General features: G+C 37.0%; 3 protein-coding genes across 3 annotated transcripts; 1 reads left to right on the top strand and 2 right to left on the bottom strand.

Moving 5' to 3' along the window:
• The first annotated feature begins 7,860 nt into the window (after positions 1-7,860).
• On the top strand, positions 7,861-12,509 carry LOC130722606 (WEB family protein At5g55860). Its single transcript, XM_057573385.1, has 3 exons — positions 7,861-8,052; positions 9,201-9,430; positions 10,507-12,509. Exons 2-3 carry the CDS (start codon positions 9,254-9,256, stop codon positions 12,289-12,291), a joined length of 1,962 nt encoding a protein of 653 aa, XP_057429368.1. The 5' UTR covers positions 7,861-8,052; positions 9,201-9,253; the 3' UTR covers positions 12,292-12,509.
• Positions 12,510-13,807: 1,298 nt separating this feature from the next.
• Positions 13,808-17,990, bottom strand: LOC130724078 (SEC14 cytosolic factor). Its single transcript, XM_057575248.1, has 11 exons — positions 17,584-17,990; positions 17,442-17,470; positions 16,858-16,941; positions 16,665-16,718; positions 15,983-16,057; positions 15,702-15,755; positions 15,397-15,456; positions 15,226-15,321; positions 14,989-15,090; positions 14,793-14,873; positions 13,808-14,375 (listed from the first exon to the last, which is right to left on the bottom strand). Exons 1-11 carry the CDS (start codon positions 17,636-17,638, stop codon positions 14,052-14,054), a joined length of 1,014 nt encoding a protein of 337 aa, XP_057431231.1. The 5' UTR covers positions 17,639-17,990; the 3' UTR covers positions 13,808-14,051.
• A 5,881-nt stretch (positions 17,991-23,871) lies between these two features.
• On the bottom strand, positions 23,872-24,540 carry LOC130725310 (uncharacterized). Its single transcript, XM_057576552.1, has one exon. The coding sequence runs from the start codon at positions 24,538-24,540 to the stop codon at positions 23,872-23,874; it is 669 nt and encodes a 222-aa protein (XP_057432535.1).
• Between the last annotated feature and the right edge of the window lie 216 nt (positions 24,541-24,756).

Genomic DNA, 24,756 nt, shown 5'->3' with positions numbered 1-24,756 from the left:
CACATTTGGTTTGCCTGCACTTCTGCACCTTTTACTGTCATGTTGTCTCTCTCTTTTGGCCTCCATACCCTCCCCCAAATCTCGTACTGCAACCCCTTTCCCCCCTCAAGAACAGGTTTTTGCGGTGGTCGTTGTTCCCATGCCTTTTAACGACCAAACAGTACCCCTCCAACCGCAGACCATGGAGCAGTCCAATCGCCAGCCAAGCCTCAACATCTGTCCAAAAATGAACAAAACCCATCCTAAAATGTGTGTCCCCCCTCCGTTTGTGAAAAAGCTCGACGTCCAGAACCCGACCAGCTCGCGAAAATACCCCACGCGCACCTTCTCCTCATTTACCCGAGCTCCAATCCCATCAACAAACACCGTGAATTAACCGGTCTATCGTCGTCCCTACATAGCTCTCCTGCCATCAGACACACCCTGAGCATTACCCGACCACTTCCAGCGTCCCTGAAATCGTGATGTCTGTACCCTTGGCTCTGGATACCGTCGTGCCGGAGCTCTTCTTCCGGAGTCTCTCTCTCTCTCTCTACCCTCCCTCTCTCTAAACATCTCTCTCTTGTTTTTAAATTTTAATAGATATATTATAAATAATATCTACAACTATTATCTCTGAATGAAATTCATAATTCATCTCTCCTCTAATTTTCCACCTTTATCTCCTAATTTTTCAATAAAACAACTATATCTGCAAAACTAAATTTTAAACTAACATCTCATAATAAATTTCTTAAATTCCAAAATTAATTCCTAAGGTTCAGAATAACCTCTAAATCACTTTTTAAAATAATAATTTCGGATTTAAAATTATTTTAACCACAAATTATATTTATCCTATTTTCTCTCTCTAAAAGAAATATGGAAAGATCTATTTTTAATTAATAAAACTCAAAAGAATTCAATTAATAATTTTTATCTCAATAATCACGAAAATAAACCTAATTGTAATGATTTTCATCAAATACACTCATCTAATAATATTATGCTTATGCATTATGATTTCAAAATCAAAACAACACTCAAGACTCATGAGTCAAAGTCAAACAAACAAGTCAACACAACATAAAAGTCAACATTCTCTTAATTATTATAATAATAATTAAATACTAAAATATAGGTCTTACAATGGGTAATGGTGGTCATAAGAAATAAGATGGAGACATGAAAGAATAAATGTATTTTATTCTACAATTGATTTGCAACTATCTGAATTAAATAGAAGATATAATGCCCCTTAGATTATTTTCCTGAGATGAAAAAAAAATCTTGTTTCAACTAAAACACATTATCCAGATGTTTCCCAAGATCTAAATTTAGGATAAATGTCTAGTTTATCCATGTTTTACCATACTTTAGTTTAAACTAGAAATCACTTATTGATATTTGACACTTCCAGTTTCAATAGCATCTACATGTTATTTTTTTTTCTACAATGAAAATTGTTATGAATCGGCTTTGCAATAAGATTAAAGATGACCTTATCGGAAATTTTTTAGTAATATATTGAGAGAAATTGCTGAAAAAATCACAGTTGATACAATAATAGATAAATTTGGTACTATGAAAGAACAAAAAGTTGTATTTAAATAAAAATTGTATTATTTGAAGTTTATATATTCATTGACAATTTTTTTAATTTTTTATTTCGGTCCCCACAACAACAAAATTAGGGATACATCCCTGCCTACATGCCATAAGCGCCTCCTTTCTCAAAAATTGAAGCCAAGCCAACTATACTGGACCAGACATAGCTTGGTCTGTAGCCCATTTTTTCCCCAAAAATAGAATGACGGGGGAAATACACATCCTTGTTAGGCCTGTCCAGAAATTTTGGGCCCGTCCGAAACCGACCGGCCCGTTACCAAAAAAGGCCATCTCGGTTCGGACGGGTCGGTTGGCGGGTTGGCGGTCGGAAAAAAACCGGGTTAGGCCGGTTTGGTTCGGTCGAGTTCGATTTGACCTCTGAGCCGACCGAACCGACCGAACCCACTCTAATAAAAAAAAAAAACCTAGAGACCTAATACAAGCCCAGCCCAAAGCCACCCTTCAGAAAAGAAAAAAAACCCAATTTCATAATATAAATACTCCTTAACTCCTTAACCCTAATTCAATCTTCATTCTTCAGCCGTTCTTCTCCCTCCCTTCTCCATTCTCCAGAAGCTTCTAACCCTAGCAGCACCACAACCTCCTTCTTCTCAACATCTTACCCTAGCCGCCGCAACTGTCCTTCTCTCTTCTCCTTCTTCCCTCACACATCTCAAACCTTAGCCGCTTCATCCTCCATGCTTCTCTCACCCGACAGAGCTTGTTCGTTTTCATTTTGCTCCAGAACAAGCCAACCATCGATTCTGGTTTGAAATCGCAAGGATGAAACGAGGACTCTCTTTCAGATGAGGAAAAGAATGGAAACTTTGTTCATCTTCTCTGGATCTGATCTGAAATCGCAAGAATGAAAGCTTTTTCGGTTTCCTTCCCCTTCAACAGCCACCGGACTCAACTAGTTCGAGAGCATGCAGAAAGACAGGCTTCGTAACTTCTTTCTCCCTCTCTCTTGATTTCACTTTTATGGTTTCCTTTCTGATTAGTTCTTTTTGCAGATCTAGAACTGGAAGCACAAAAAGTTTCAAACTTTGTGAAGTTGAGGAGTAGATCTACAGTTTGAACTCTGAATAAACACTGAAAATTGGAAAAATCAATGTAGAAATGGGAAATTTGAAAAAATCAATGTACTGTGTGACTTCAAAGAAATATATCTGACTGGTTTTAATATTTTGGCCCAGAAAATTCGGTTGGTTTTGATTTGGTAAAAATGTTTGAATAAAATAAAAAATGGAATAGATTTGGGAGTAAAGGACACAAACGAATTTAAAACCAACCCGACAGAACCCGCCCGACCCGCTGGGTACCCGAGCAACCCGCAACCGACCCAAACCGAAACTTCCCACGGTCGGTTGCGGGCCCAGTTTTGTGTGTGCGGGTTAGGCCGGTTTGGGCTTTTTGGGCCCGAAACCGACCAAACCCGACCGATGGACAGGCCTAATCCTTGTAAACCTTAGAAAGCATTGAATCAGGCTTAGACATGATGCGCCACCAATTTCCCCCCACCAAAGCAGTGTTAAAAGCTTTAAAGTCCTGAAACCCAAGGGGCCACCACACCCTTTCGAACGATAAAGAGAATCTCATTTGAGCCAATGGATACTCCGGCAACTAACATCTCCACCCCAATAAAACCGATTCATCATGGCTTCAATTTGAGAGCATTACCCATCTGGAAGCAGGAAGCAAGACATAACATAAGAAAGGATTGTCTAGCCCACTGCCTTTTCTAAAACCTCCCGGCCCGCTCGTGAGAGCGCCTTCTCCTTCCAACCCTTGCCTTGGGCTTCCTCCAAACCCGTTCCTTGAAAAAATAAAAAAATATGGGCCTTTGACTTACCAATGATGGTAGAGAGTCCCAAATATTTGTCAAAACACTCTACAACCTTTACATTCATAACCCTTTAAGGTGATTAAAACAAATCACATACACATTTCGGTTATACGAGAGCGTTGATTTGTCAAGGTTAATAATCTGATCCGACAGTTGCTCATAGGTTGAAATGAGATGGAATAGGACATACTGGTTCTATTTTGTGTTTGTTATATTTTTAGAGTGGAATATAATATGATACAAGGTTTCTTGAACAATAACTCTAGTGTTGTGTGATGTGATAAAAAAAGGCTTAAATAAGTTTTTGGTCCCTAACCTTTTCCAAATGCTTGGTTTTCGTCCCTTGCCGGAGCAAAGGTGGGTTTTAGTCCCTAACCTTTACCACAAGATTTGGTTTTGGTCCCTCCGGAGCTCTGGGTCAATGCCGGAGCTCCGGTGGCCCATGTGGCATAGCCACGTCACTTTAATGAGCCCAACTGGAATTTTTTTCATTTAAAATATAAAAAAAACACATAATTAAAACCCTTTTTTCTAAATTAAATCTTCATCTTATCATCTTCAACATCATATCATCCTCAACCCTAGAAAACAAAATCCCAAACCCAGAAAGGCAGAAACACATTTAGCTTTTCAAATCCCAGAGGCATAATCCCAGGAAACAAAAACCCCACACCTCCATGGATTGATTCAAGTTTGGTTGATTCAACTTTGTTGTTTCCCACACAACTACAAAACAAAACCAAACCCACACCCCCTTTCTCGATCCTTTTTGGGTTTGGGTCATAGATGGAGAGGGGAAAGGGTCATAGATGCACAACAAGGAGAACGATTGGTGCGAACTTGGTTGCAGAGGTCGTGTGACGGTGGAGTGGAGCGGTGCTTCGTGGCTCCAACTTGATGATTCGCCGGATCCAATACATGTGTTCCTCCACCGTCCTTTTCTTCGTTCTCCCTCTATCGATCCTTTTTCACTTAGCTTCTTCGATGGGGCAGCAATTAAGCTGCAGAAGATGGGGATCTGTTGCAGTTTGCTCAAAGGCACCTGCGTGTGCATTTTTTTCTTTTTCTTTTCCTCTTTGCCTTACTGGACATCATGTCCGTGTTTGTGTTTTGTTTGGGTTGCTGCCATCTTGGTTTGTGGGATTGGATTCTAGGTAATGTGAATATTCAAAGGGAATGGGTTTGATTTTGACAGGGAAAGGTAACAACAGAAGCAATGAAGATGGAGGTGGTTTGGATCTGCAAAGATTGTTATGCTTATGAATTTTCCTTTTTAATGTTTTTATTTAATTAAGTTATGAAATTATAAAAATTATAATTTAAATGAAAAATAAAAATAAATTCCAGCTGGGCTCATTAAAGTGACGTGGCCATGCCACATGGGCCACCGGAGCTCCGGCGTTGACCCAGAGCTCCGGAGGGACCAAAACCAAACGTTTTGGCAAAGGTTAGGGACTAAACCCCACCTTTGCTCCGACGAGGGACGAAAACCAGGTATTATGGAAAGGTTAGGGACGAAAAACTTATTTAAGCCATAAAAAAATGTCTAAAGAAATAAAAAGAAATTAAGTAAAATTCATATGGAAATTAAAAGAAACTAGGTCTGAATGAATAATAACGTCTCATGTTGTGATGATCACGACTTTTTTATCCCACAATGAAATGAACCAACACCATGAGGTCATCACCATCATTGTTAACTTTGCTAACCCAACCAATTAATTTGTGCACTCAATGCATACTGTGTGGTGTGCCAAAAATGTCAATCTCTTGTTACTGAAATATATGTGTCGGTCACTCAGCCTTAGTATTACTGTACTGCTATACTCCCATAGTCCCATGATCAAACCTTAGTTATTTATAAAATAGATTAAATGAAAAACTAATGGCTATAAATTAAGAACATTCTGTAACCAAAAAAAATTAAGAACATTCAATATATTATTCATTTACATAAATATTCTTCGAGCCGTACGTAAAAATTAATTAGAACGAAGGAAAAAAAAGAAAAAGCAAAAGGAAAAAGGTATCATAACAAATTAAAGTCCTAGGATGTATGGTATATATATTTCACTATAAAGTCTGATGAGTGAAGATATCAACCTCACATGATAACAAGATGGTGAAAAATACAATAATGAAACTGTAAAAATACGGTAGGGTCCAATGTCCTCTAAGAATCCAAGTGTAGGTCAATTGGAGCCTCTATCCAAGCCCCACGATAGTTCTATATCATTCTATCAAATATTGGAAAGTGATGTATGAATTGAATTGTACTATACTTGCTATTATGTTAGCTTCTTTTGGCCTGATGAAAAAGAATACAATACATAAATTATTTAAAGTTAAATGCAAGTAGTTCAGTTCACCAACTGGCTTATTTTCATTTTGTCAACTTTCACAAAACAATCAAAATATTCAAGGGTCCTACTTGACCTCTATGCAACTAATAATTTGTCACTTTAGATTATCTCAGATTACTGTGAAAATTTGCTATTTGCCAATCACATTGAATGTTATAGTATCACATGAACAAAAAGAAAATTACATTGTTTTCCAAGTTGTAAGAAGAAAGAATTTACATTGATAAAAAGTACCACCAAATGCTAGCGACTTTCCTGAAAATGTTAATAAAAATATACTATTATTAAAAATATGATATTTGATAACTATACATTAACATATGTAACTTAATATATAGCCCCTTATGGAATAAAAAAATGTAAATTAATATGATACAAATATCCAATTAAATTTCACTATATATAATATGGTCCTTAATTCCTTTTATGTACAAATTCAACAACAATCAGCTAAACTTCATTTTTTAGTTTTTAATGTATCAACTAATTTTTAAGCTTTTTGTTAGTTTTTTTTTTCTTTTACCACCAGTCTCCACGGGGAAAGAGTCCCACACACATGACTAATCTGCCTCGGGATACGGTAGTGATGTTCATGACCGCAAATATATTATTTTTGTTAGCTTATTAATTAGACTTGTCAAACATTGTATTATTCTTAACCTATAATAACTTCATACCGAACTTTGATATTCTTACACTCATTTCTTTTTACATGTTATTTTCACATATTTTTCTTTCAGGGCCGTGTAGGCCACAAGGCAAATGAGACATTCGACTTAGGCCTCAAACAAATATAGATGTATATTAGGCCCCCAAAAAATAAAAAAAAGTACCTATATAGTATATATATATTATTGAGATTAAAGAGAGGTAATGCAATAATAAAAAATCATGTCATATTAATTACATGAGAAGTGCAATTTTGACAGTTGTTAATAGTAGTAGTAATGATTTGTATTAGCAAATTTACATTTTCTAATTTGTTTGTATTTTTTATGTTTTATATATCTATAGTTTTTTAAAATTGAGATATATATAGTTTTTACTTTTTATACTACTACTTAAAGAAGTTTTTTAAAGTATTTTTAAAATTGTTTAAATCATATGTAAGGTCAATAATGTTCGAGATGGATTGAATGAGTTAGATATTTTATTTATGGAAAGTAAAATGTTAGAATTGCTTGATTATAAAAACGATGATAAATGATTTCGCAGCGTTAAAAAAACTAAAAAATTGATAATTTGTAATTGTATGATATATTATGTCTCTTTAAGATTATTGTTAAAAAAATTACTTTAATACTTTCGCTTTAGGCCACAAAAAGTCTATACACGACCCTGTTTTCTTTATATCTCTTTCATTTATTTTATCATATCATTTATCATATTGCTAGTTTCTTTCTCTCTTTTATTTCTATATGTCTTTAGTGTGGAGAAGTGTGTAATATCATTTTCCATCCATATCACGAAATCTATGGCGGTGTAATAACTATATTAGCTCTATATATCCATCTTTAGTTTCCTACATTAATTATTTTTCGCAATTATTGGAGACAAATATAGTGAAATAAGGGGGAAAACAAAAATGCAGGACCTGACTTGCCCTTTTGCTGTCTAGTATCTCTCTCTCTTTCTCTCACCATCTAGTAGTACATCTTTTTCATTTCCCTTGTTTATGGTCCTCCACATCATCCACGAGTGTTATCCTGGACGGTGCTCCTGATGACGTGGCATACCCACTTTTGTTGTAAACTCTCACCCTTTTCTCACACAAAGATAAATGGCTAATTGAAACTCGACCCACGACCCACCTGATAAAGTCGTGATCCGTTTGTAAAACTCGTAGTTACTAATCAGTCAATCGATCGTGATTCTTGTATTTTGATGATGTTTTCTCCTGACAAAATCGACTATTTTAGTTTTAGCTCGAATCCGACTGAAACCACGGGCCGGCGGGTGGATGACCCTACACAAAAGCATTACTAAGGACAGAAACGTCATTTCCCAAAACATAATGCAATAGAATCGGCTATACCTGATCCCTGACTCTCATCTCCTCGGCTTTTTCCTGATACACTCCAAATTTGTCTTGAACAGGTTCCTGAATTTTCAAATCAAACCTATCTATCACTTTCTCTCTCTAACACGTCCTCTCTCTCTCTCTCTCTCTTGTTCTCTTCAGATTCAACTCCCGGGAATTTCTCACTGTCTTCAAATTCTTCACGAATCAGATTTATATAGAGGAAGCCTTGAGAGGTGAGTTTCTATTTTAATGGATTTTGTTGATGATTCTGTTGAAGTTGGAAACTTTAGTGGTTTTGAGATTCTGGGTTTTGGAGTATTTTGGATTTTCTTTCTGGGTTTTTTTTTTGTTGAGGAATTGTCTGAAGATGCTACTTTCTAGTGTTTTTTTTTTTTTGTGTGTGTGTGTGTGTGTGTGTGTGTGTGTGTGTGTGTGTGTTGTTGGTTGCTGTTTTTGCTTTGTTGGTCGCTGTTTCAATTTGAGGTTTGTTTGATGATGTTTACTGTTGTTTTGACCGGCTTGTTGTTTTGTGCTGAATGACTTCTAATTTGCAGTGTTCTTCACTCTGCTGTGTGTGATTGTGACCTGTGACTTGTGGGTGCCGGAAAGTTTCTATTCGAGTTTTGGAAAATTAAGTTCATTTTTTAATATTTATTATATTTTGATTGGTTGGTGTTCTTTTTTGTTCTGAAGGCAGTGCTTTGGCATGGTGGAATTTGTGGTGTTTTGTTGGTACTATTTTTACATGCCTAATTTGAGTTGCCTGCAATTTTTTTGCATTTTGATTTTTGGAACCTATTTGCACAACAGAAAGCTCCTGAAATTTCCAACTCATTTTATGGTATGGGTTTTCGAAGTCTGAGTCTTAAGATGTATATAGAGCTAAAATGTAATTGATTCTTTGGTGGCTTTATGCATGTGAGGGGTGTTGCGTGGACAGAAGTTCCCGTTTTGTGATGAGTATGCAGTTTTTAATGGTTTTTACTTGCTGGATGATATTCTGGAATCTTGGAGAGTGTGGAAACTTAATTTAATGTTTACTGATAGGTCAAAGCGGTGCTTTCAGAGAGAATCTTACTGTCTATCGACCCAAAGGCCAGTAGGATTACGGATTATACATTATTCCTATCATATCTATATTGAGTATTGACACTGCACAAGTATCAGTTTTCCCTTGGTGGGAGAATGATCCTTTGTCTCCCACAAAGTCAGTGTAAACAGTTATTGGGTATCTGTAGTTTTGTTTCTTTAACTTACTTGGTGGTGGTCTTTCTGGATGTTTGAAAAGAGATTTTTGAAATATGGGATTGTTTTAAGTTGGATATGCATAATTAATAGTGCATGATGATAATAACTTTTTTTCCTATCATGTTTATATCAGGTTGGAATTGGATACTTGGCTTCAAAGTCCTTAGTATTTAGATATAGCACACAATGGTAGCAAGAATCAAGCAAACTTCTACTGACTCTCCCAATCCAAAACCAGAGGTTGGAGAGATTGACACTAGCCCACCTTTTCAGTCTGTTAAAGATGCTGTGTCTCTATTTGGTGAAGGTGCTTTTTCTGGTGAAAAACCTATGTATAAGAAGTCAAAACCGTATTCTGCTGAGGTAATTGTCAGTTTAGTAGTCATAGTTGTTTTCAACTACAATTCCCTTGCAATGTTGGAAAACTATTTTGAAAGTTGCATAATGCATGCTGTAAATTTCATTAAGTGGTAACTGTTTCAATAGCATGCGTTAAATCTAGTTACCTAGTATACTTAAACTAAATATTGTCTGATTTTCTTCCCATTTTGCAAGGAGGCACCCTTGCAAAAAAGGAGGCACCCTTGTATGATGTTGTGCTTCTTCAACTTTATTCAAGAACAAAGTTGCATAATGCATGCTGTAAATTTCATCAAGTGGTAACTGTTTCAATAGCATGCGTTGAAGCTAGTTACCTAGTTTACTTAAACTTTCACACTATTATATTGTCTGATTTTCTTCCCATGTTTTCCATATTAAATAATAAAATTGCAGTAGGAATCTATTTTTTAATCGGATGCCACAAAACTTAAGGGTGCCTCTGGTTTATGGAAATCTCTTCTGCTTTCACTAATAAACACCAACATTTTGCTGTTTTGTTAGCTTGTATTATCTTTTGTTTGAACCAACTACCCGAAAGTTTAAGTTGTTTAGTAAAGACACGTGAATGATTTTATATTATATTTCTAACATGTCCCCTCTTGCAAGAGCCCACTGGGCTAGAGGTGTTAGCAATGCACATGTCCATTGACGTTGTGCTAAAATTTACTTTTTATTGGAACAGTGGGGTAACGAAGATCGAACTCCATAGCACTTGGTGATAGAGCTTCTAATATTATGTCATGAACCAACTATTCCAAAAGCATTAGCTATTTGGTGACGGCACAAGAACAACTTAATTATATTTCTAACATCTTAAAAAACAAAAAATAAGGTGAAAACAATGTGATGATTTGTCGTCATTAATAAGATAAAAAATGTGGAAACAGAAAACACTTAAACCAAACAGGCCCTGAAATATAATCTTACAGGCTGTTCTGACCACTGAACTATAGGTTATCTGATTAATTTTAATTTCCTATTTCCTTCTTCCAAGGTTAGATTTGAATGTGCTTAATCTGTTTGGCTTTGTAATTTATACGTGTTTGTTCTTTCACTAGAGAGTTTTGGCCAAGGAGACAGAACTTCATGTAGTGCAAAAGGAGCTGAACAAGTTAAAGGATCAAGTAAAGAATGCTGAAACTACCAAGGCTCAAGCTCTTGTGGAGCTTGAAAGGGCTCAAAGGACGGTTGACGATCTGACACAAAAGCTAAAAGTTATCAGTGAATCTAGGGAGTTAGCAATCAAGGCAACAGAGGCTGCAAAATGTCAGACAAAACAACTTACAGAAGAAAAATATGGTGACCCGGATGGAACTAATGGTGCTTGGAAAGAAGAGTTAGAAACTGCAGTTAAAAGGTATGCATCTGTGATGACAGAACTTGATGCTGCAAAGCAAGAACTGAGGAAGACTCGTCAGGAGTATGAGTCATCCTTGGATGCAAAGTTGTCTGCTTTCAAGCAAGCTGCAGAAGCTCAAGGAGCAATGAAGGAAAATACAGAAAGAATGGCTGAGCTGTCTAAAGAAATTTCAGCCGTAAAGGAGTCAATTGAGCAAGCGAAGCTTGCATCTGTGGAAGCACAGCAACAACAAGCGACAATATTAGCTGAGAAAGATGTTCTAAGACAATCATATAAAGCTACCCTTGAACAATCTGCTAAGAAGTTAATAGCTTTGAGAACAGAATTCAATCCTGAGCTTACCAAAAATCTTGAAGTACAGCTGGCCGAGATAGAGAATGAAATTGGAGCTCTGCAAAAGCAAATGGAAAGTAAAAGGACGTCCGACTTGGACTCTGTGAAAAGTATCACTTCAGAACTTGATGGTGCTAAGGACTCACTGCAGAAAGTAGCAGATGAGGAAAACTCTCTTAGAAGCCTGGTGGAAACTCTTAAGGTGGAACTAGAAAATGTAAAGAGAGAACATTCTGAATTAAAGGAGAAAGAAGCTGAAACTGAATCCATTGTTGGTAATCTGCATGTCAAGCTTCGCAAAAGTAAGTCTGAGCTTGAAGCCTGCTTGGCAGAAGAATCCAAAGTTAGAGGTGCAACTGAGGAGATGATCTTGACGCTGAGTCAGCTGACAGCTGAAACTGAAAATGCACGGCGGGAAGTAGAAGATATGAAGAACAAGACAGCCGAATTGAAGAAGGAAGCAGAAGTTACCAAACTTGCATTAGAAGATGTGGAGAAAAACCTTAAAGTAGCACTTGAAGAAGCAGAAGAAGCCAAAGCAGCTGAGGCTGGTGCTCTCAACCAGATTACGGCATTATCTGAAAGGGCTATCGCTGCACGCTCGTCAACATCTGAATCTGGTGCTGTAATTACAATCTCGAAGGAGGAATTTGAGGCACTAAATCGGAAAGTTGAGGAGTCTGATAAATTAGCCGACATGAAAGTCGCTGCTGCCAAGGCTCAGGTTGAAGCTGTGAGGGCTAGTGAAAATGAGTCTATCAAAAGGTTGGAGACAACTCAGAAGGAGATTGACTATATGAAGACTGCGACACAGGAGGCCTTGAAAAAGGCTGAGATGGCTGAAGCAGCAAAGAGGGCAGTGGAGGGTGAGCTTCGAAGGTGGCGCGAGCGGGAGCAGAAAAAGGCAGCAGAAGCTGCATCTCGAATATTGGCTGAAACACAGAGGTCGCCTCAAGCATCTCCTCAGCACTATATGATTCAAAAGCAGAATCCTCCTCATACAACAGTGGAGGTCAAGAAGTTTGAAAAGGAGAAGGTTTCAGTTTCAAAGAAAGTTCTCTTGCCTAATATCAGCGGTATTTTCCACAGGAAGAAAAATCAGGTTGAGGGTGGATCTCCTTCTTATCTGCCTGGTGAAAATCCTGTATGAAATTTGAAACTTGGAGTAGTTTGTGAAGTTCCTGAATTGGTGAGAGAAAAAATGGATCTGTGTGCAGCTAAGAAATTTGATCAGATTTTGTTTATGTAGTGTAGTCTGTTTGAAGGAAAGAATTGTGTGGTGTTAATAGTTTTGATTACAAATGGGGGGAAGCTTCATGTAAATGGAACTAGTAGTAAGATTAAAATCTAGTGGTATTTTTCTGTTGATACTAAGCTTTCGTGTGTGGTAGGTTTAACTCTTCCAATGCAAGGGAGGGAACAAATTAAGTGAAAACACTATCTTGTTTTTTTTTTGCTAATGAAAACACTATCTTTTATCGCACGTATATGGTAAAATGTTCGAAGTTATAATTAGGTTAATTGTCACTCATAATAGTGTTTTAATTTTAATCTAATATAGATGATTAATAGAAACTTCAACACCATAATTTAAGAGTTAGGAAATTTTATATCTTGTTTGACAATATCATTCCATATATTTATTTTTTTAAGAAAACCTTTGAAGTTAGTATTTCATCACTTCTTTTCATTTTTAATATAAATGATTTTTATAGAAAGAAGAGATTTTTGTTATGCTTTAGTGCTATTGGATTTCTATCACAATAATCAATAATGTAAGGAAATTTAATATGTGGTGTGTATGTGTTTGTGTTGGACAACTAAAAAACACGCAAGTTTAGAATACACCATCTAAAATAATAAAAATATAAAATTTAACTACAAAATTTGGCATACTTCATATTTTATTAACAATTTATATGCAAAACAATTTACAACAATTCATTCATACTTAAAATTATAAATTGTGCAATTTTATTTAAAAATATCTCTTTAAATTATGTTATATTTTTAACATTTATATTATTCATGCAATGAAAAATCCAGTTATAAAGTTTTTATTTCTTTTTTTAATTAAAAGTAAAACTCTATTATTCTCTTTTTACTAAATAAAAAGGATATAACCTTTCTATAATTATAGTGATATATTCTACAATCACAAATTTAGACTTGATTCATTGACTTATACATTTATACCCCATTTTCTCCTGAAGGTGTCCTTGAAGCTCAAATGTTGAGACCAACATCACTATAGTTTACGCTTACTCGTGGTTCAACACTCAATTAGTACGAGTTAAAAATAGTGCATGTCTCACTTATTTAAATTTGATTTTGGTAAAGGAGAAAAAATCAGTTTGTGATCAAACTAATCATTAGAGTTTACCTTGACCTAAATAAGGAAGGCTACTTGAACCAGTGGTTATGTTCATTAGTTCTAACAACTCATAAGGGTTTTGAAGTTGGTGCTGTGCATTCATTTATTTGTCTGGTAAACATGGTGTCGTGCATGTTTGAAATCTTTCTAAAGCCAAAATCAATTCTGAAACAAGCTTCTGAGTTTCAGGATTGATTCTGAGGAAAAAAAGTTGATTCAAATACGCTACAAGTATGACAATTGACATGTAACAATGCACCTTGATAGTTATAGAGGTTATAACATGATGCCATTTCTATCAAATATTATCATATGCTCATCTCATAGTAGTTATAGAAATTAGATTAAGGTTTCTGTATGGTGAAATTTGCATCTAGTTGATGCAAAATTCCAATATTACATCTAATACCTGGGTATAACCCTTATAGAGAACAAGTATACCCTCCTTATCCAAAAGATATCAGTAAGAAGTCAAGGAATAAAAGTGGCTCAGAACTCAGAAGTCTTAAGGTGACTGAAAACAGTTGAACTAGCTTTCAGTGCCCATTAATAGCAAGACCATTTAGTGAGTTGGTAAAGCCATTCTGATTTTCCAATTTGTGGAGCTCAGCTTCTATGGTCTTGGCTATTTTGGCATCATCAGGATCTGGCTCAGGTATGTCTACATAGAAAGACCCCTGTCTGACTGGTGATATGGACTGCATAATCATAGCTTGCTTCTTGATGAAGTTATAGAGTTGTTGATGGAAGACATGATTAAAGGAGAAACAATTGTCGGTGTTTGTTTCTGCAGCGTGATGTCGGGATGACCTGGAATTTTCTTTTCTGCAAAAGTGTGGGAGGGATGCATAGTCCATTATCTGCACACAAGTTTTAAAAGAACCGTTGAGTATGTCAAATGTCTCTTGTAGCAACCAATCTAGAAAGAATGGAATAAATTTTGATTTGGTCATGTTCATCTCAAACTCAATCAGCATCATGTGAGATAAGATTCTTAACAGCAAGAATAATTAATTAATTAGTGATAGACCACATCCTCCACGACGTAGAGGTATGAGACCAAACTAATCTGATCCACTGTTATTAAGACTTCTCCAACCACTAACCAGTTACAAAGAAAATTCACAAATCTTATTTCATATTTCATAAAATGACAAGCTAAAATTAAATATTGGCATCTTTGCTAGCCTAGTAATTTGGCAGCATTGAACTAAAAACTAGCAAACAATAATGATGCAGTCATCAAGGAGGCACTTGAAGATAATGTTGATGTTTACCTTCAGTAATTCCTCCTTCCCGGAACCTTGCAGCACCTGGATTTTCCTCCTTGTTCTTTCTTGCAAAAGAGGCTTCACAACCTTCCAATTGTTAAATAAAAAGATTACAGAAGTTATAATTGGACTTTCAATGATGTTTATGAAATTAAGGATGTGAATTAGTCCAAATTCTCCAGACACTAAGACTTGCACTAACCTTCCAACATGCTGAGAAAACATATGGTGCATTAACTATATAGTATGTGTCTGTCTTTTCTGGGTAGTTCAAGTCATCTACTGTAGATATAGCAGTCAGAAGCTGCATAAGAGAGGAGTCCAATGGCATTAGCATTGATGACAATGAATACAAGACAAGGGAATTTCATAAGTTTAAAATACGAAGCAAAAGAGAGAAGTTAAAAAAGCAATACATTTTCCTAAATAACTGTCATACCCTCAATTGATTCAGTGCTGAGAATTTTAAACCAGACATATCCAAGACTTTCACACAGGTGCCAATGTATCGTCCATGCTTCTTTGTAGCTGTTGGCTAAAATAAGATCTTAAAATTAGCAAGCGAGGCATAAGAGAATTTATAAGAATGATCAAACAGTAAGGTACTCACCAAGACCACACGATCTCTATATTCATTAATTTGGATGTGTGACTGTATATAGTGTTTGTCCTGAACAAGAAGGACATGCAATTTAATACCAAATAGATAATTTTAAGCTTAGATGCTACATTGAAGAATATAGACAGACAACAAGAGGCATTAATGATGAAGCATTCATGCAGAGACGCGCAATTATTAATGTCTCATGCAGAAACCTTATGATGTGCTAAAGTTTCTAAGAAACTGAGAACTGGTGCAGTTTATGTATCACATATGTTAAGATTGGATGAAAAGAGATGGTATGAGATCCTTACAGATGCTTTGTCATATGTACTGAGCCCAACACCCACAGCAATGACTGGTAGACCCTGTTACAATTCATTCAAAATGAAAGAAATACAAAATTATATCCTGATAGGAATAAGAGCATTTCAGATGATCTATAAGGATGTCCTTTGATATTTCTTATTATAATAACATCATCCATGCAGGATGAAGTCAGGGAAGGGAAGAGCCATGAAGGAGGATGAATATAAAACCTACTTGATCTTAGATATCAAAAGCTCATATAAGATCCATAAAAAAACACTAGTACCTCATTCGAGTAACCTGAAATTCCTATGAGTTGAGAATCTCGCACAGCTCTGTACAAATCCACAGGGATAGGCTTCTGTTACACAAAAGAGAGAAAATTCACCACTATATCTGATTGAGAAAAACAATACACATCTATTTTATGATAAAAGTGTGATGAAATTGATATACGAATAAGAATAGGAAAGGATGTCCAATACAGGTGAATCTCATATGTAGAGTGATTTTACCTAAACTCCCATACACTTGGCACTAAAATGAATAACTTCATACAGAGTATAAACATTAAGAACAAACAAAATTTTGAACTTATGGGCTCATAATAGGACACAGGTTTCGTTAGGGGGTTAGCTTATATGGTAGAATGGGAGTAGAAGATTCATTCTGATTTGTTATCATCTGGGAGCTCACATTCGCTTTGTTGTAGAAAGGGGAAGCCCTTTGTGAATGGGAAACTATTCACACACATGAAGAGACAAACTATTCACAGCTTTAAATAATCAAATCTAACATAAGTTGTAAATGAGGTTTTCATGAGACACTTTGACTTCCATAAATCTTAGATTCAAGACTTTCCAGAGTCATGAGGTCACAGAATGACAAATTCTGCAAAGAAGTTTCATGAAAAGATAACCGGAAAAGCATATAAAGTCAGAAAGTAATTCCATAATAAGGGAACTCACCTCTAAAACTTTGTCAATCTCATTTTCCACTCTCCAGTGTATACAATCAATTAACTGCAACAGTTTAAAAATTAAACTGTCAGCAAAGTATAAATATACAAAGATCAAGACTCGAGTAATGCTAAGAGCATTTAAAAACTTGGCTGAAATTCCAACTAATTTTTTTTTACTAAACATAACAGATCTAACTAACCATTTTATGGGCTTTGGCAACATTCCAGTCCCTAGCGTTGAGAAACCTTGCTAATGTTTCATTTGCATAGCCCTGGTGCATAATCTGAAATTTAAAGAGAAACACTTTTCAGAAAAAAAAAAACAAAACACACATGATTGCAGATAGAAAAACTACACCAAACTATTTATTCTCACTAGTCTGCAAAGGATCACATAACCATGATGCACCAATAGCATAAAAAAATATCAAAATCTAAAGATTTAATGAATAGTAAGAGGAGAAAAAATTGAAAGACCCTTCCTTATATTGGTCCATAATAATTAATAAGTCAATTCAGCAACATTTTCTCAAAGAAAAGACCGATTGCACTCAACAATTTTTCAGCAACTATGAAGGTACCAGTGATCCAGATCAATTTGGCAGCAAAATCTAACTTTTGGGCATATTCTCTATTTTTTAATTAAAAAAATATAAGATTACAAAAAAAAAAACTTTTATCAAATCAGATTTCAGATCATCAATCAGAATTTCAATGGACTCTTTATCCTAATATTTTTCTGAACACCCAAGATCAAGCAAAAAAAAAAAATTAAAAGCCAAACCTGGAATGTGTTCTTCTGCTGCTCATCCACTGCAACAAGAAACAGCAAAAAAAAAATAGAAGTTTTGTCAGTGATCATCAGAGATCATGGAATCACAAAAGAATGCAAGTTGAATTCAAACATCTGATTCACAGTTTCACACCATTTTCCATCAGGGTCTGCAACTGCTTGATTGCCTCCTGATTTCCAACACCCATCTTCTTATTCACTTCTCAAGCAACTCTATACTGAAAAAAAGGGAAATCTGCAACTGGGTTTTGAAAACAAGATCCTTTAAAGTTTATACTACTACCCCAACTAGGTACAAGCCAAAAGAATATTAAATCTGATTGATTGACCAATAGGGGGTTGGAGACAGAAAAGGAAGGTTAGGCAGAAGGGTAGTGCCAAACCCTTGTACAAATGCAAGCTTTGTTTTCTCCTGTGCTTGCCTCTGTGAGAAAGGAAAGGCTCAAAGCAATGGAGAAGGTGGAGGTTGTTTTGGACTTTGTAGGAACTTCATGTGTGTGTAGGAACTTGAGGGGTCAACATTGCAAAGAAAAAAAGTGGGAAACTGTTAAAAACAACAACAAATCAACCAAAGATAAGGAAATTTTATATTGTTGTTTTCCATAAAGGATATGCCACATGTTTTGTTGGGTAGTCATGATATTTTATATTTTGGGTAAGTTTGCTAACAATTTTAATTGATTGAATATTCAATTCAAAAGTAATAAATACTAGCAATTTTAATTGATAGTATATCTATTTAAAATGTTAATTAAATTAGTAAATGAAATAAAAAAAATACATCTAAATAAAGAAATAATCTACTCATCATTTTTTTTGAAATATCTACTCATCATTAATAAGGAAACAATAATATAAATCGTATATAATCACATCCTATTAATATTAATATTATAATAAATATTTTTTTCAAAAAAAATTATTATAATAAATATGTAATATCTCAATATTATAGCAATGAAAAATCTCAACTGATTCTAATTTTTTAACATTTAATATTGACCTGCATTATGCATCAATTGGAATAAAAAATAATCTATTTGAGTTTAATTTTAAGCACTGATGATGTAAAGTTTTTTTACACCATCAACTAATCAGATTTCAAGGATGTGAGAAAATCTCTCTTTTTATTTAATTTCATTAACTGATTGACGGTGTAAAAAAAATTTACATCATCGGTGCATCATCATTTTTTTCAATCTATTTTGAATTAAATATAAATGTGATGAAACTTTTCTCTTGTAATAAAAAAAATATAAATATTATGAAATGTGATGATTTAAAATTTAGACTAATTTCTATGCACATACTTATTTGAAGAATGTCGAAATAAGGTTTTTCAATGAATAAAAAAAACTGTCAAAGAAGATTTTGCCACACCTGATACCATTTTCCTTCTTATAACCTTAATACACTGATATCATGTTGATGACCTGATGTTGTTGAATATTGAGTGTGTAAGAGATTGAAAAGTAAGGTATATGGCGTATGGCCTCCCATGTGGCAACCTTAAGTGGCTTTCTTCTTCATCTCATGTAGTTGTTTGTTTCTATTGTTAAATAGTACCCTACATTATTAGCAAGAGCCTTCCATGTTCTCAACTTTGAACGATCGAATTTCATAATTAGAAACATGACTACGTCTACGTGTTACAACATATTTTGTAGGGCGGTCCAAAAAAGTCTAAAAGACAACGACATCTTCATTGATGTCTTAGGTAAATTATATATTTACCGGGATATAACATTTCGATAGGATTGGATAGTGATATACAACATTTATGAAATAAGACTATATCAATACTTTGTTAAATTTAAAGTATAACATTCTTCAAATTAATTTGGCCAAGCACATTTGTTCAATTGCATGTGTTGATGTGAATATTTCAGTTTTTCGTCCTTTAATTAAGTAGTTGGAGATTCAATTCTCAACCTTTGCAAATGAAATTTTTTTTATTGATTAGCATCCTACAGCTTAGTGCCCTAACATTAAAGTGGGAAATTAGTCTAACAACTTTCAGTTATGAAAATACTTTGGGACATGAACAACGAACTCTTGAAGTTTAAGAGAATCGGAGGAAACACGTTGGAATAGGAACAACAGCCACCCTTATCAGGGACGATGATGGAGGTGAGCTTGGGGATGGTGTTACAGAGGTTCTTGGAGATGGATTTGGTGTTTGAATTGAGGAGAGGCGCTGACAGGGAAAGGCACGACCAGATGTAGGAGGCATTGCGAGTGAACTGCTTGCGGAGGAGGATGGCGAACAAGACACGCTCCTCATTCGACATCGTTAGGATCGGAAAAGCGAGGAGTGGAGGAGTTGGCCAAGCTTCAAGGATACGCTTTCAGGATCAGTTTGTTTGCAGAGGTTGAAGAGTGCCTCTACCTGGGAATAGTACTCCTCGTTCGACACTGCGATGAGTAGGAAGTCATGATCACTCAAAATCAAAGTGGATAGAAGCAATTTCTCTTAATTTTTTTATTTTGTCTACTATAATTTTGACTTTACTGTGATTTTCTATCATATATGTTCATATGCACATAAGTTTGTTCAATCTCGATCCTTGTCTGGTTAAAATCATGGCTCCTCCCCTATTTGCAGGTATTTTCCCTATCGTGTCAACGCTCATCATCACCGTGCTGGAAGATTTTTCAAGACTGTGCACCACAACAAGAGACCAAGAGCATCCATCAGTAGCTAAAAGAACATAATAAATTTTTTAAAATAAAATAAAAATAGAAACTGAACATTCCCAAATTAATGGGGCTTGTGAGAATATGTGCAAGAATTCTCAAAAAATAAAGGCAAATACTAAAAAAACAACTTGAAAGCCAATACTAATAATTGTGTTTTAGGATGTATATAATATTCGCAAGAATAAATTATGGAGCTCACGCGTCGTCAAAAATTCAGCCCCCATCATCAAGTATCACTAACTTTTGTAAGACATTTAAATAAACCGCCATACATTATAAATGTTTGAATGTCTTGTAAAAAATACATAAATTGTTTTTGTTAAAAAATTTCATAAAGCACTAATATAAATAAATATAATTATTAAACATGACAATTACCCGGATGAGTCTGCTTCCACAAAACAATTTTTTTTATTCTTAATACAAAGAGAGCCAAAAATACAAAACAAACACAAAAAAAAACCCTATACTGTCTAACTACCACAATTCCCAAGCCATAAGCAACTCCTTCATACCAGGGAGGGGATTCTGAAGATGGAGGAATGAAGAGTCTTGAAGCGCACCCGCTTTCGCCAAGAAATCAGCACAAAAATTTCCTTCTCGTAGGATATGCTCCACCCGAGCCACCCAAGAACGCTTCAACAACACACAAATGTTGCTAATAAGCACAGCAAAAGTATGGTGTTGTGTTGGAGGAGCACGCACTAAGGAGATAGCCAGCAAGGAGTCTGAAAAACACACCACACGTTTGTGCTCCAAGTTCCAAGCGAGCTCTAACCCATGAAAAATGGCAACTAGCTCCATATGCAACACGGAAGCTTGGTCGCGATAACCCCAGAAGCCAAAAATCCAATTTCCGCGAGAATCCCGTAGGAAACCTCCAAAACCATAACGGGCTGGGCTGCCATGCGAGCTACCATCGCAGTTAACTGCGATCTCAGACATGCCCGGCGCTACCCAGAAGACTAACCGTGGCTGAGCAACTCGCTGCACTTGAGGCCAAGCATGAAGAATCAGAGCTTTATGCTCAAGAATGGACTAAACAAGCTGCCCCTCTGGCAACACCGTCTGATCAAACAGGGCATTATTCCTCACTGTTCAAATCGCCCAAATAGCTGCCAAAGTTGTCGCCTCCGCCTCACCAAGCACTCTCTTAAACCAGTCGCAAGGGTCTATCAAACTGAAAGAACCATGCCGCGGAGAAAGCCCCAACCGAAGCCAAATCCGGCGAGCAAACTAACAATCCCGGAGACAATGCAGCACTATTTCTGGGTACAAGTTACACCGAGAGCAAACCAACGACGCTCCCATATGACGAGTGAAACGAAATTGATTCATCAGTAACGCATTATGGCAGCTAACCAGATCAAGAACAGAATTTTAAAAGGCCCCTTAAGACGCCAAATCCAATTCCAGTTGCTACTAGGGAAAGCCACTTGACTCTGCCTCTCTTGGATCAACCATCGATATCCAGAGGACGCAGTATACACACCAGACGAATCAAACATCCACACCATGCAATCAAGCACTGCATCACTAAGCAAGCTACCTCGCGCCAAGATCCTCTCAACCACATCACTTTGCAAGCTAGTGTACAACCTGGAAAAATCCCATGCCCCACCACTAACGACATGCCGCACAGCAATCTGCAGGTCGTGAATATCCACCACTGGAACCAAATCACAAAGCTTATAATTACCAAGCCACTCATCATACCAAAAAGAAGAGTTCCCATTACCTAGTTTATAAGAGAATCCCTCTTTAAGCACTTCACGTGCTTTCTGAATTTCCTGCCAAACAGTAGAGCCACCCTTGATGGAGGTAGACAAAAATTCCTCTGCACACCATATTTCTCTCGGACCAAAGAGACCCATGGCTTCCCCTCACCATTAATAATATGCCATACATTTTTGCCAAGGAGGGCAATATTATGATCTCTAGCCTTGCGAAGACCTAGCCCACCCACATGACGGGGCTGCGCCACAGTGTCCCAGTTAACTAAGTGAATACCATGATTCCTTGATCCCTTCCAAATAAACCTCCGGATAGCAGCATCAATATCATTACAAACACCAGTAGGGATCCAAGTGTGTTGCATACAGTAAGTAGACATCGAAGATAACACTGATTGAGCAAGAGTCATTCTACCCGCTCTATTAAGAAGATGGTGTTTCCAAGATTCCACCCTAAAGCTCACTCTGTCAACCAGAAACTGGAAATCCCCTCAGGTTGCCCTCTTGCTGAAAATAGGGAACCCCAAATACCTCATGATATTAGGAGAAAAGCTAACCCCTGTGATCTTAGACAAACAGCTCTCCATAACTTGGGAAAGGTTTTTCTGGTCCATAGCCTTAGACTTCCCTGCATTCACCCTAAGCCCTAACGCTGTGCAAAAGTTAGCAAGAATGTCCTTAGCTAGCGTAACTTGCTCCACATTAGCACGAGTAAATAAAAGAAGATCATATGCAAAGAGGAGATGGGAGAGCTTGAGAGTGGACCCACGCACCATCACAGGCTTCCACCAATCTTCTTGAACCGCCGACGATATAATAGAATTAAGTCTCTCCATACAAAGAACAAACAAATAAGGGGAGAAAGGATCTCCCTGCCTCAGACCACGCTTTGGTTTAAAACCAGGAAGCTTATCACCATTCCAAAGCACAGAAAGGGACACAGAAATGATACAAAACATGATGATTCAAATACACTTCACAGGCAAACCAAAAGCAACCAAAGTGCTCTCAAGAAATCTCCAATCAAGCCGATCATAAGCCTTCTCAAGAACAAGCTTAAAAATCACATCGCCCTCCTTGCGATTAGTCTTCATCATGGAATGAACAACCTCTTGAAGAATAATAGCATTATCCGTGGTGCTCCTCCCAGGAATAAAACTGCTCTGAAATGGACTACTGAGATCATTGAGAAAATGCCGGATCTTGTTCACCATGATCTTCGAAATCATCTTATGAAGGACATTACACAAACTTATCGGTCTCAACTCCTTAAAGGATTTGGGGTTATCCACTTTAGGAATCAGGACAATGAGAGTCTTTGAAATAATAGGGTCAAAATAACCAAGCTCAAAAGCATCATGAACGAAAGTAAAAACAGAATCACCTACTACATCCCAATATTTCTTGTAGAAGTAAGCCTGGAACCCATCCGGCCCCGGAGCTTTGAAGGACCCCATCTGATGGATAGCCTCATAAACTTCCTCCTTCGTGCCTGGCTTCACAAGATCCCCATTACCATCAGCAGGGAAGGACGGCAAAAGACGGGTAGAAATGCAAGAAGGATCAACATTCTCACATGTTGCAAACAAGTTCGAATAGAAAGTGGAGGCCTCAACCTTCAAACGCTCTCCATCAGCACACCAAGTCTCGTCCTCCAAGGTGAGCCCCTGAATGTGATTACGTCTCCGACGAATAACTGTTTGGGCATAGAAGAAAGCAGTATTCCTATCACCAAACCTCACCCACTTCTCACGAGATTTCTGGTACCAAAGCATCTCCTCCTGTGCCAAGATATCCTCTTGCTCCTTGCGCAACTCATGAAGTCTCCGAAGAAGAACATCATAATCAACTTGCTCAAGTCTCTCTTGGATGCTAGCTATACGCACTGCCACCAACCTTTTCCGCATAAAAATGTTACCAAAAACATTCTTATTAAAAGCAACTAAATCATCTTGCACATGTTTGAGGGACGCGACCAGCCAAGGAGCTCATTTCCTCCAAGCCTCTGTAATCACTTGATGATACTGAGGATGGTCCATCCAGGCGGCCTCAAACCGAAAAGGCTTGTTAACCAGAGCCTCCCGCCTTGGACAGCAGCGGAGAAACAACGTGTTATGGTCAGAGTGTTGACGAGGAAGCACTTCGATAGAGCCCTGGGGAAACCCAATCCTCCAATCAAGATTTGCAAGAGCTCGATCAAGACGGCGATGGAGAGGGCGACGTCCTTGGGCATGACGGTACCACGTGAAAGAAAGTCTAAAGGCTCCCAGATCAAGCAGCCCACACGCCTCATAGTTCTCAACAAAAGCCTGTGCTCTTGCCGGGCTAAACGCACCACCTCTAACCTCCGTCGCGCTAGAAACATCATTGAAATCACCAAGAAAAGCCCAAGGGCCCTGAACCAGATTAGCAACCCCACAAAGATGCTCCCACAAGTCAGAACGAAGAGAAGGAGTGGGGCTAGCGTACACACCAGTACCTACCCAAGAAGCTGTATTTGAGCTAAAGCGGAGGCTACCAGCTTGCCGGTGAGAAGCTACAACCGCAACCTGTAGCTGAAGAGAAAGAAGTCCTAAGGCCCACACACCACCTGAAAAACCATGAGCCTCCTTAATTGCTAGAGGTTTATAACCCAGCCGAAGCCAAAACGTTGTCATTCGCGCAAACTGCACGAGGTTCAAAGATGAAACAAATATCTGGTTTCATTCGACGAACTAGCTCCTTCAAATTTCTCTTGCATGAGGCATTGGCTCCCCCACGAACATTCCAGGAAAGAATTGATACATTAGTTGTGTATAACATGAGCAGTAATACACAAAAAATCCCAGCACCAACCATCAAGATGATTAATTTTTGATCATATTATGTTCAGA

The sequence above is a fragment of the Lotus japonicus genome, chromosome 6, assembly GCF_012489685.1.
Source record: "Lotus japonicus ecotype B-129 chromosome 6, LjGifu_v1.2".
NCBI lineage: Eukaryota > Viridiplantae > Streptophyta > Magnoliopsida > Fabales > Fabaceae > Lotus > Lotus japonicus.
This window is presented reverse-complemented; position numbering and strand designations above follow the sequence as displayed.

Bases quoted from the DNA above. Each gene is read 5' to 3' on its own strand.
- LOC130722606 (XM_057573385.1), top strand. From the start codon at position 9,254: ATGGTAGCAAGAATCAAGCAAACTTCTACTGACTCTCCCAATCCAAAA. The intron at 9,431-10,506 runs GTAATTGTCAGT...TTCTTTCACTAG, and splicing joins CAAAACCGTATTCTGCTGAG to AGAGTTTTGGCCAAGGAGAC.
- LOC130724078 (XM_057575248.1), bottom strand. From the start codon at position 17,638: ATGGGTGTTGGAAATCAGGAGGCAATCAAGCAGTTGCAGACCCTGATG. The intron at 15,091-15,225 runs GTATGACAGTTA...TCTCTTATGCAG, and splicing joins CAGCACTGAATCAATTGAGG to CTTCTGACTGCTATATCTAC. The intron at 14,874-14,988 runs GTTAGTGCAAGT...AACAATTGGAAG, and splicing joins TTTTCTCAGCATGTTGGAAG to GTTGTGAAGCCTCTTTTGCA.
- LOC130725310 (XM_057576552.1), bottom strand. From the start codon at position 24,540: ATGACAACGTTTTGGCTTCGGCTGGGTTATAAACCTCTAGCAATTAAG.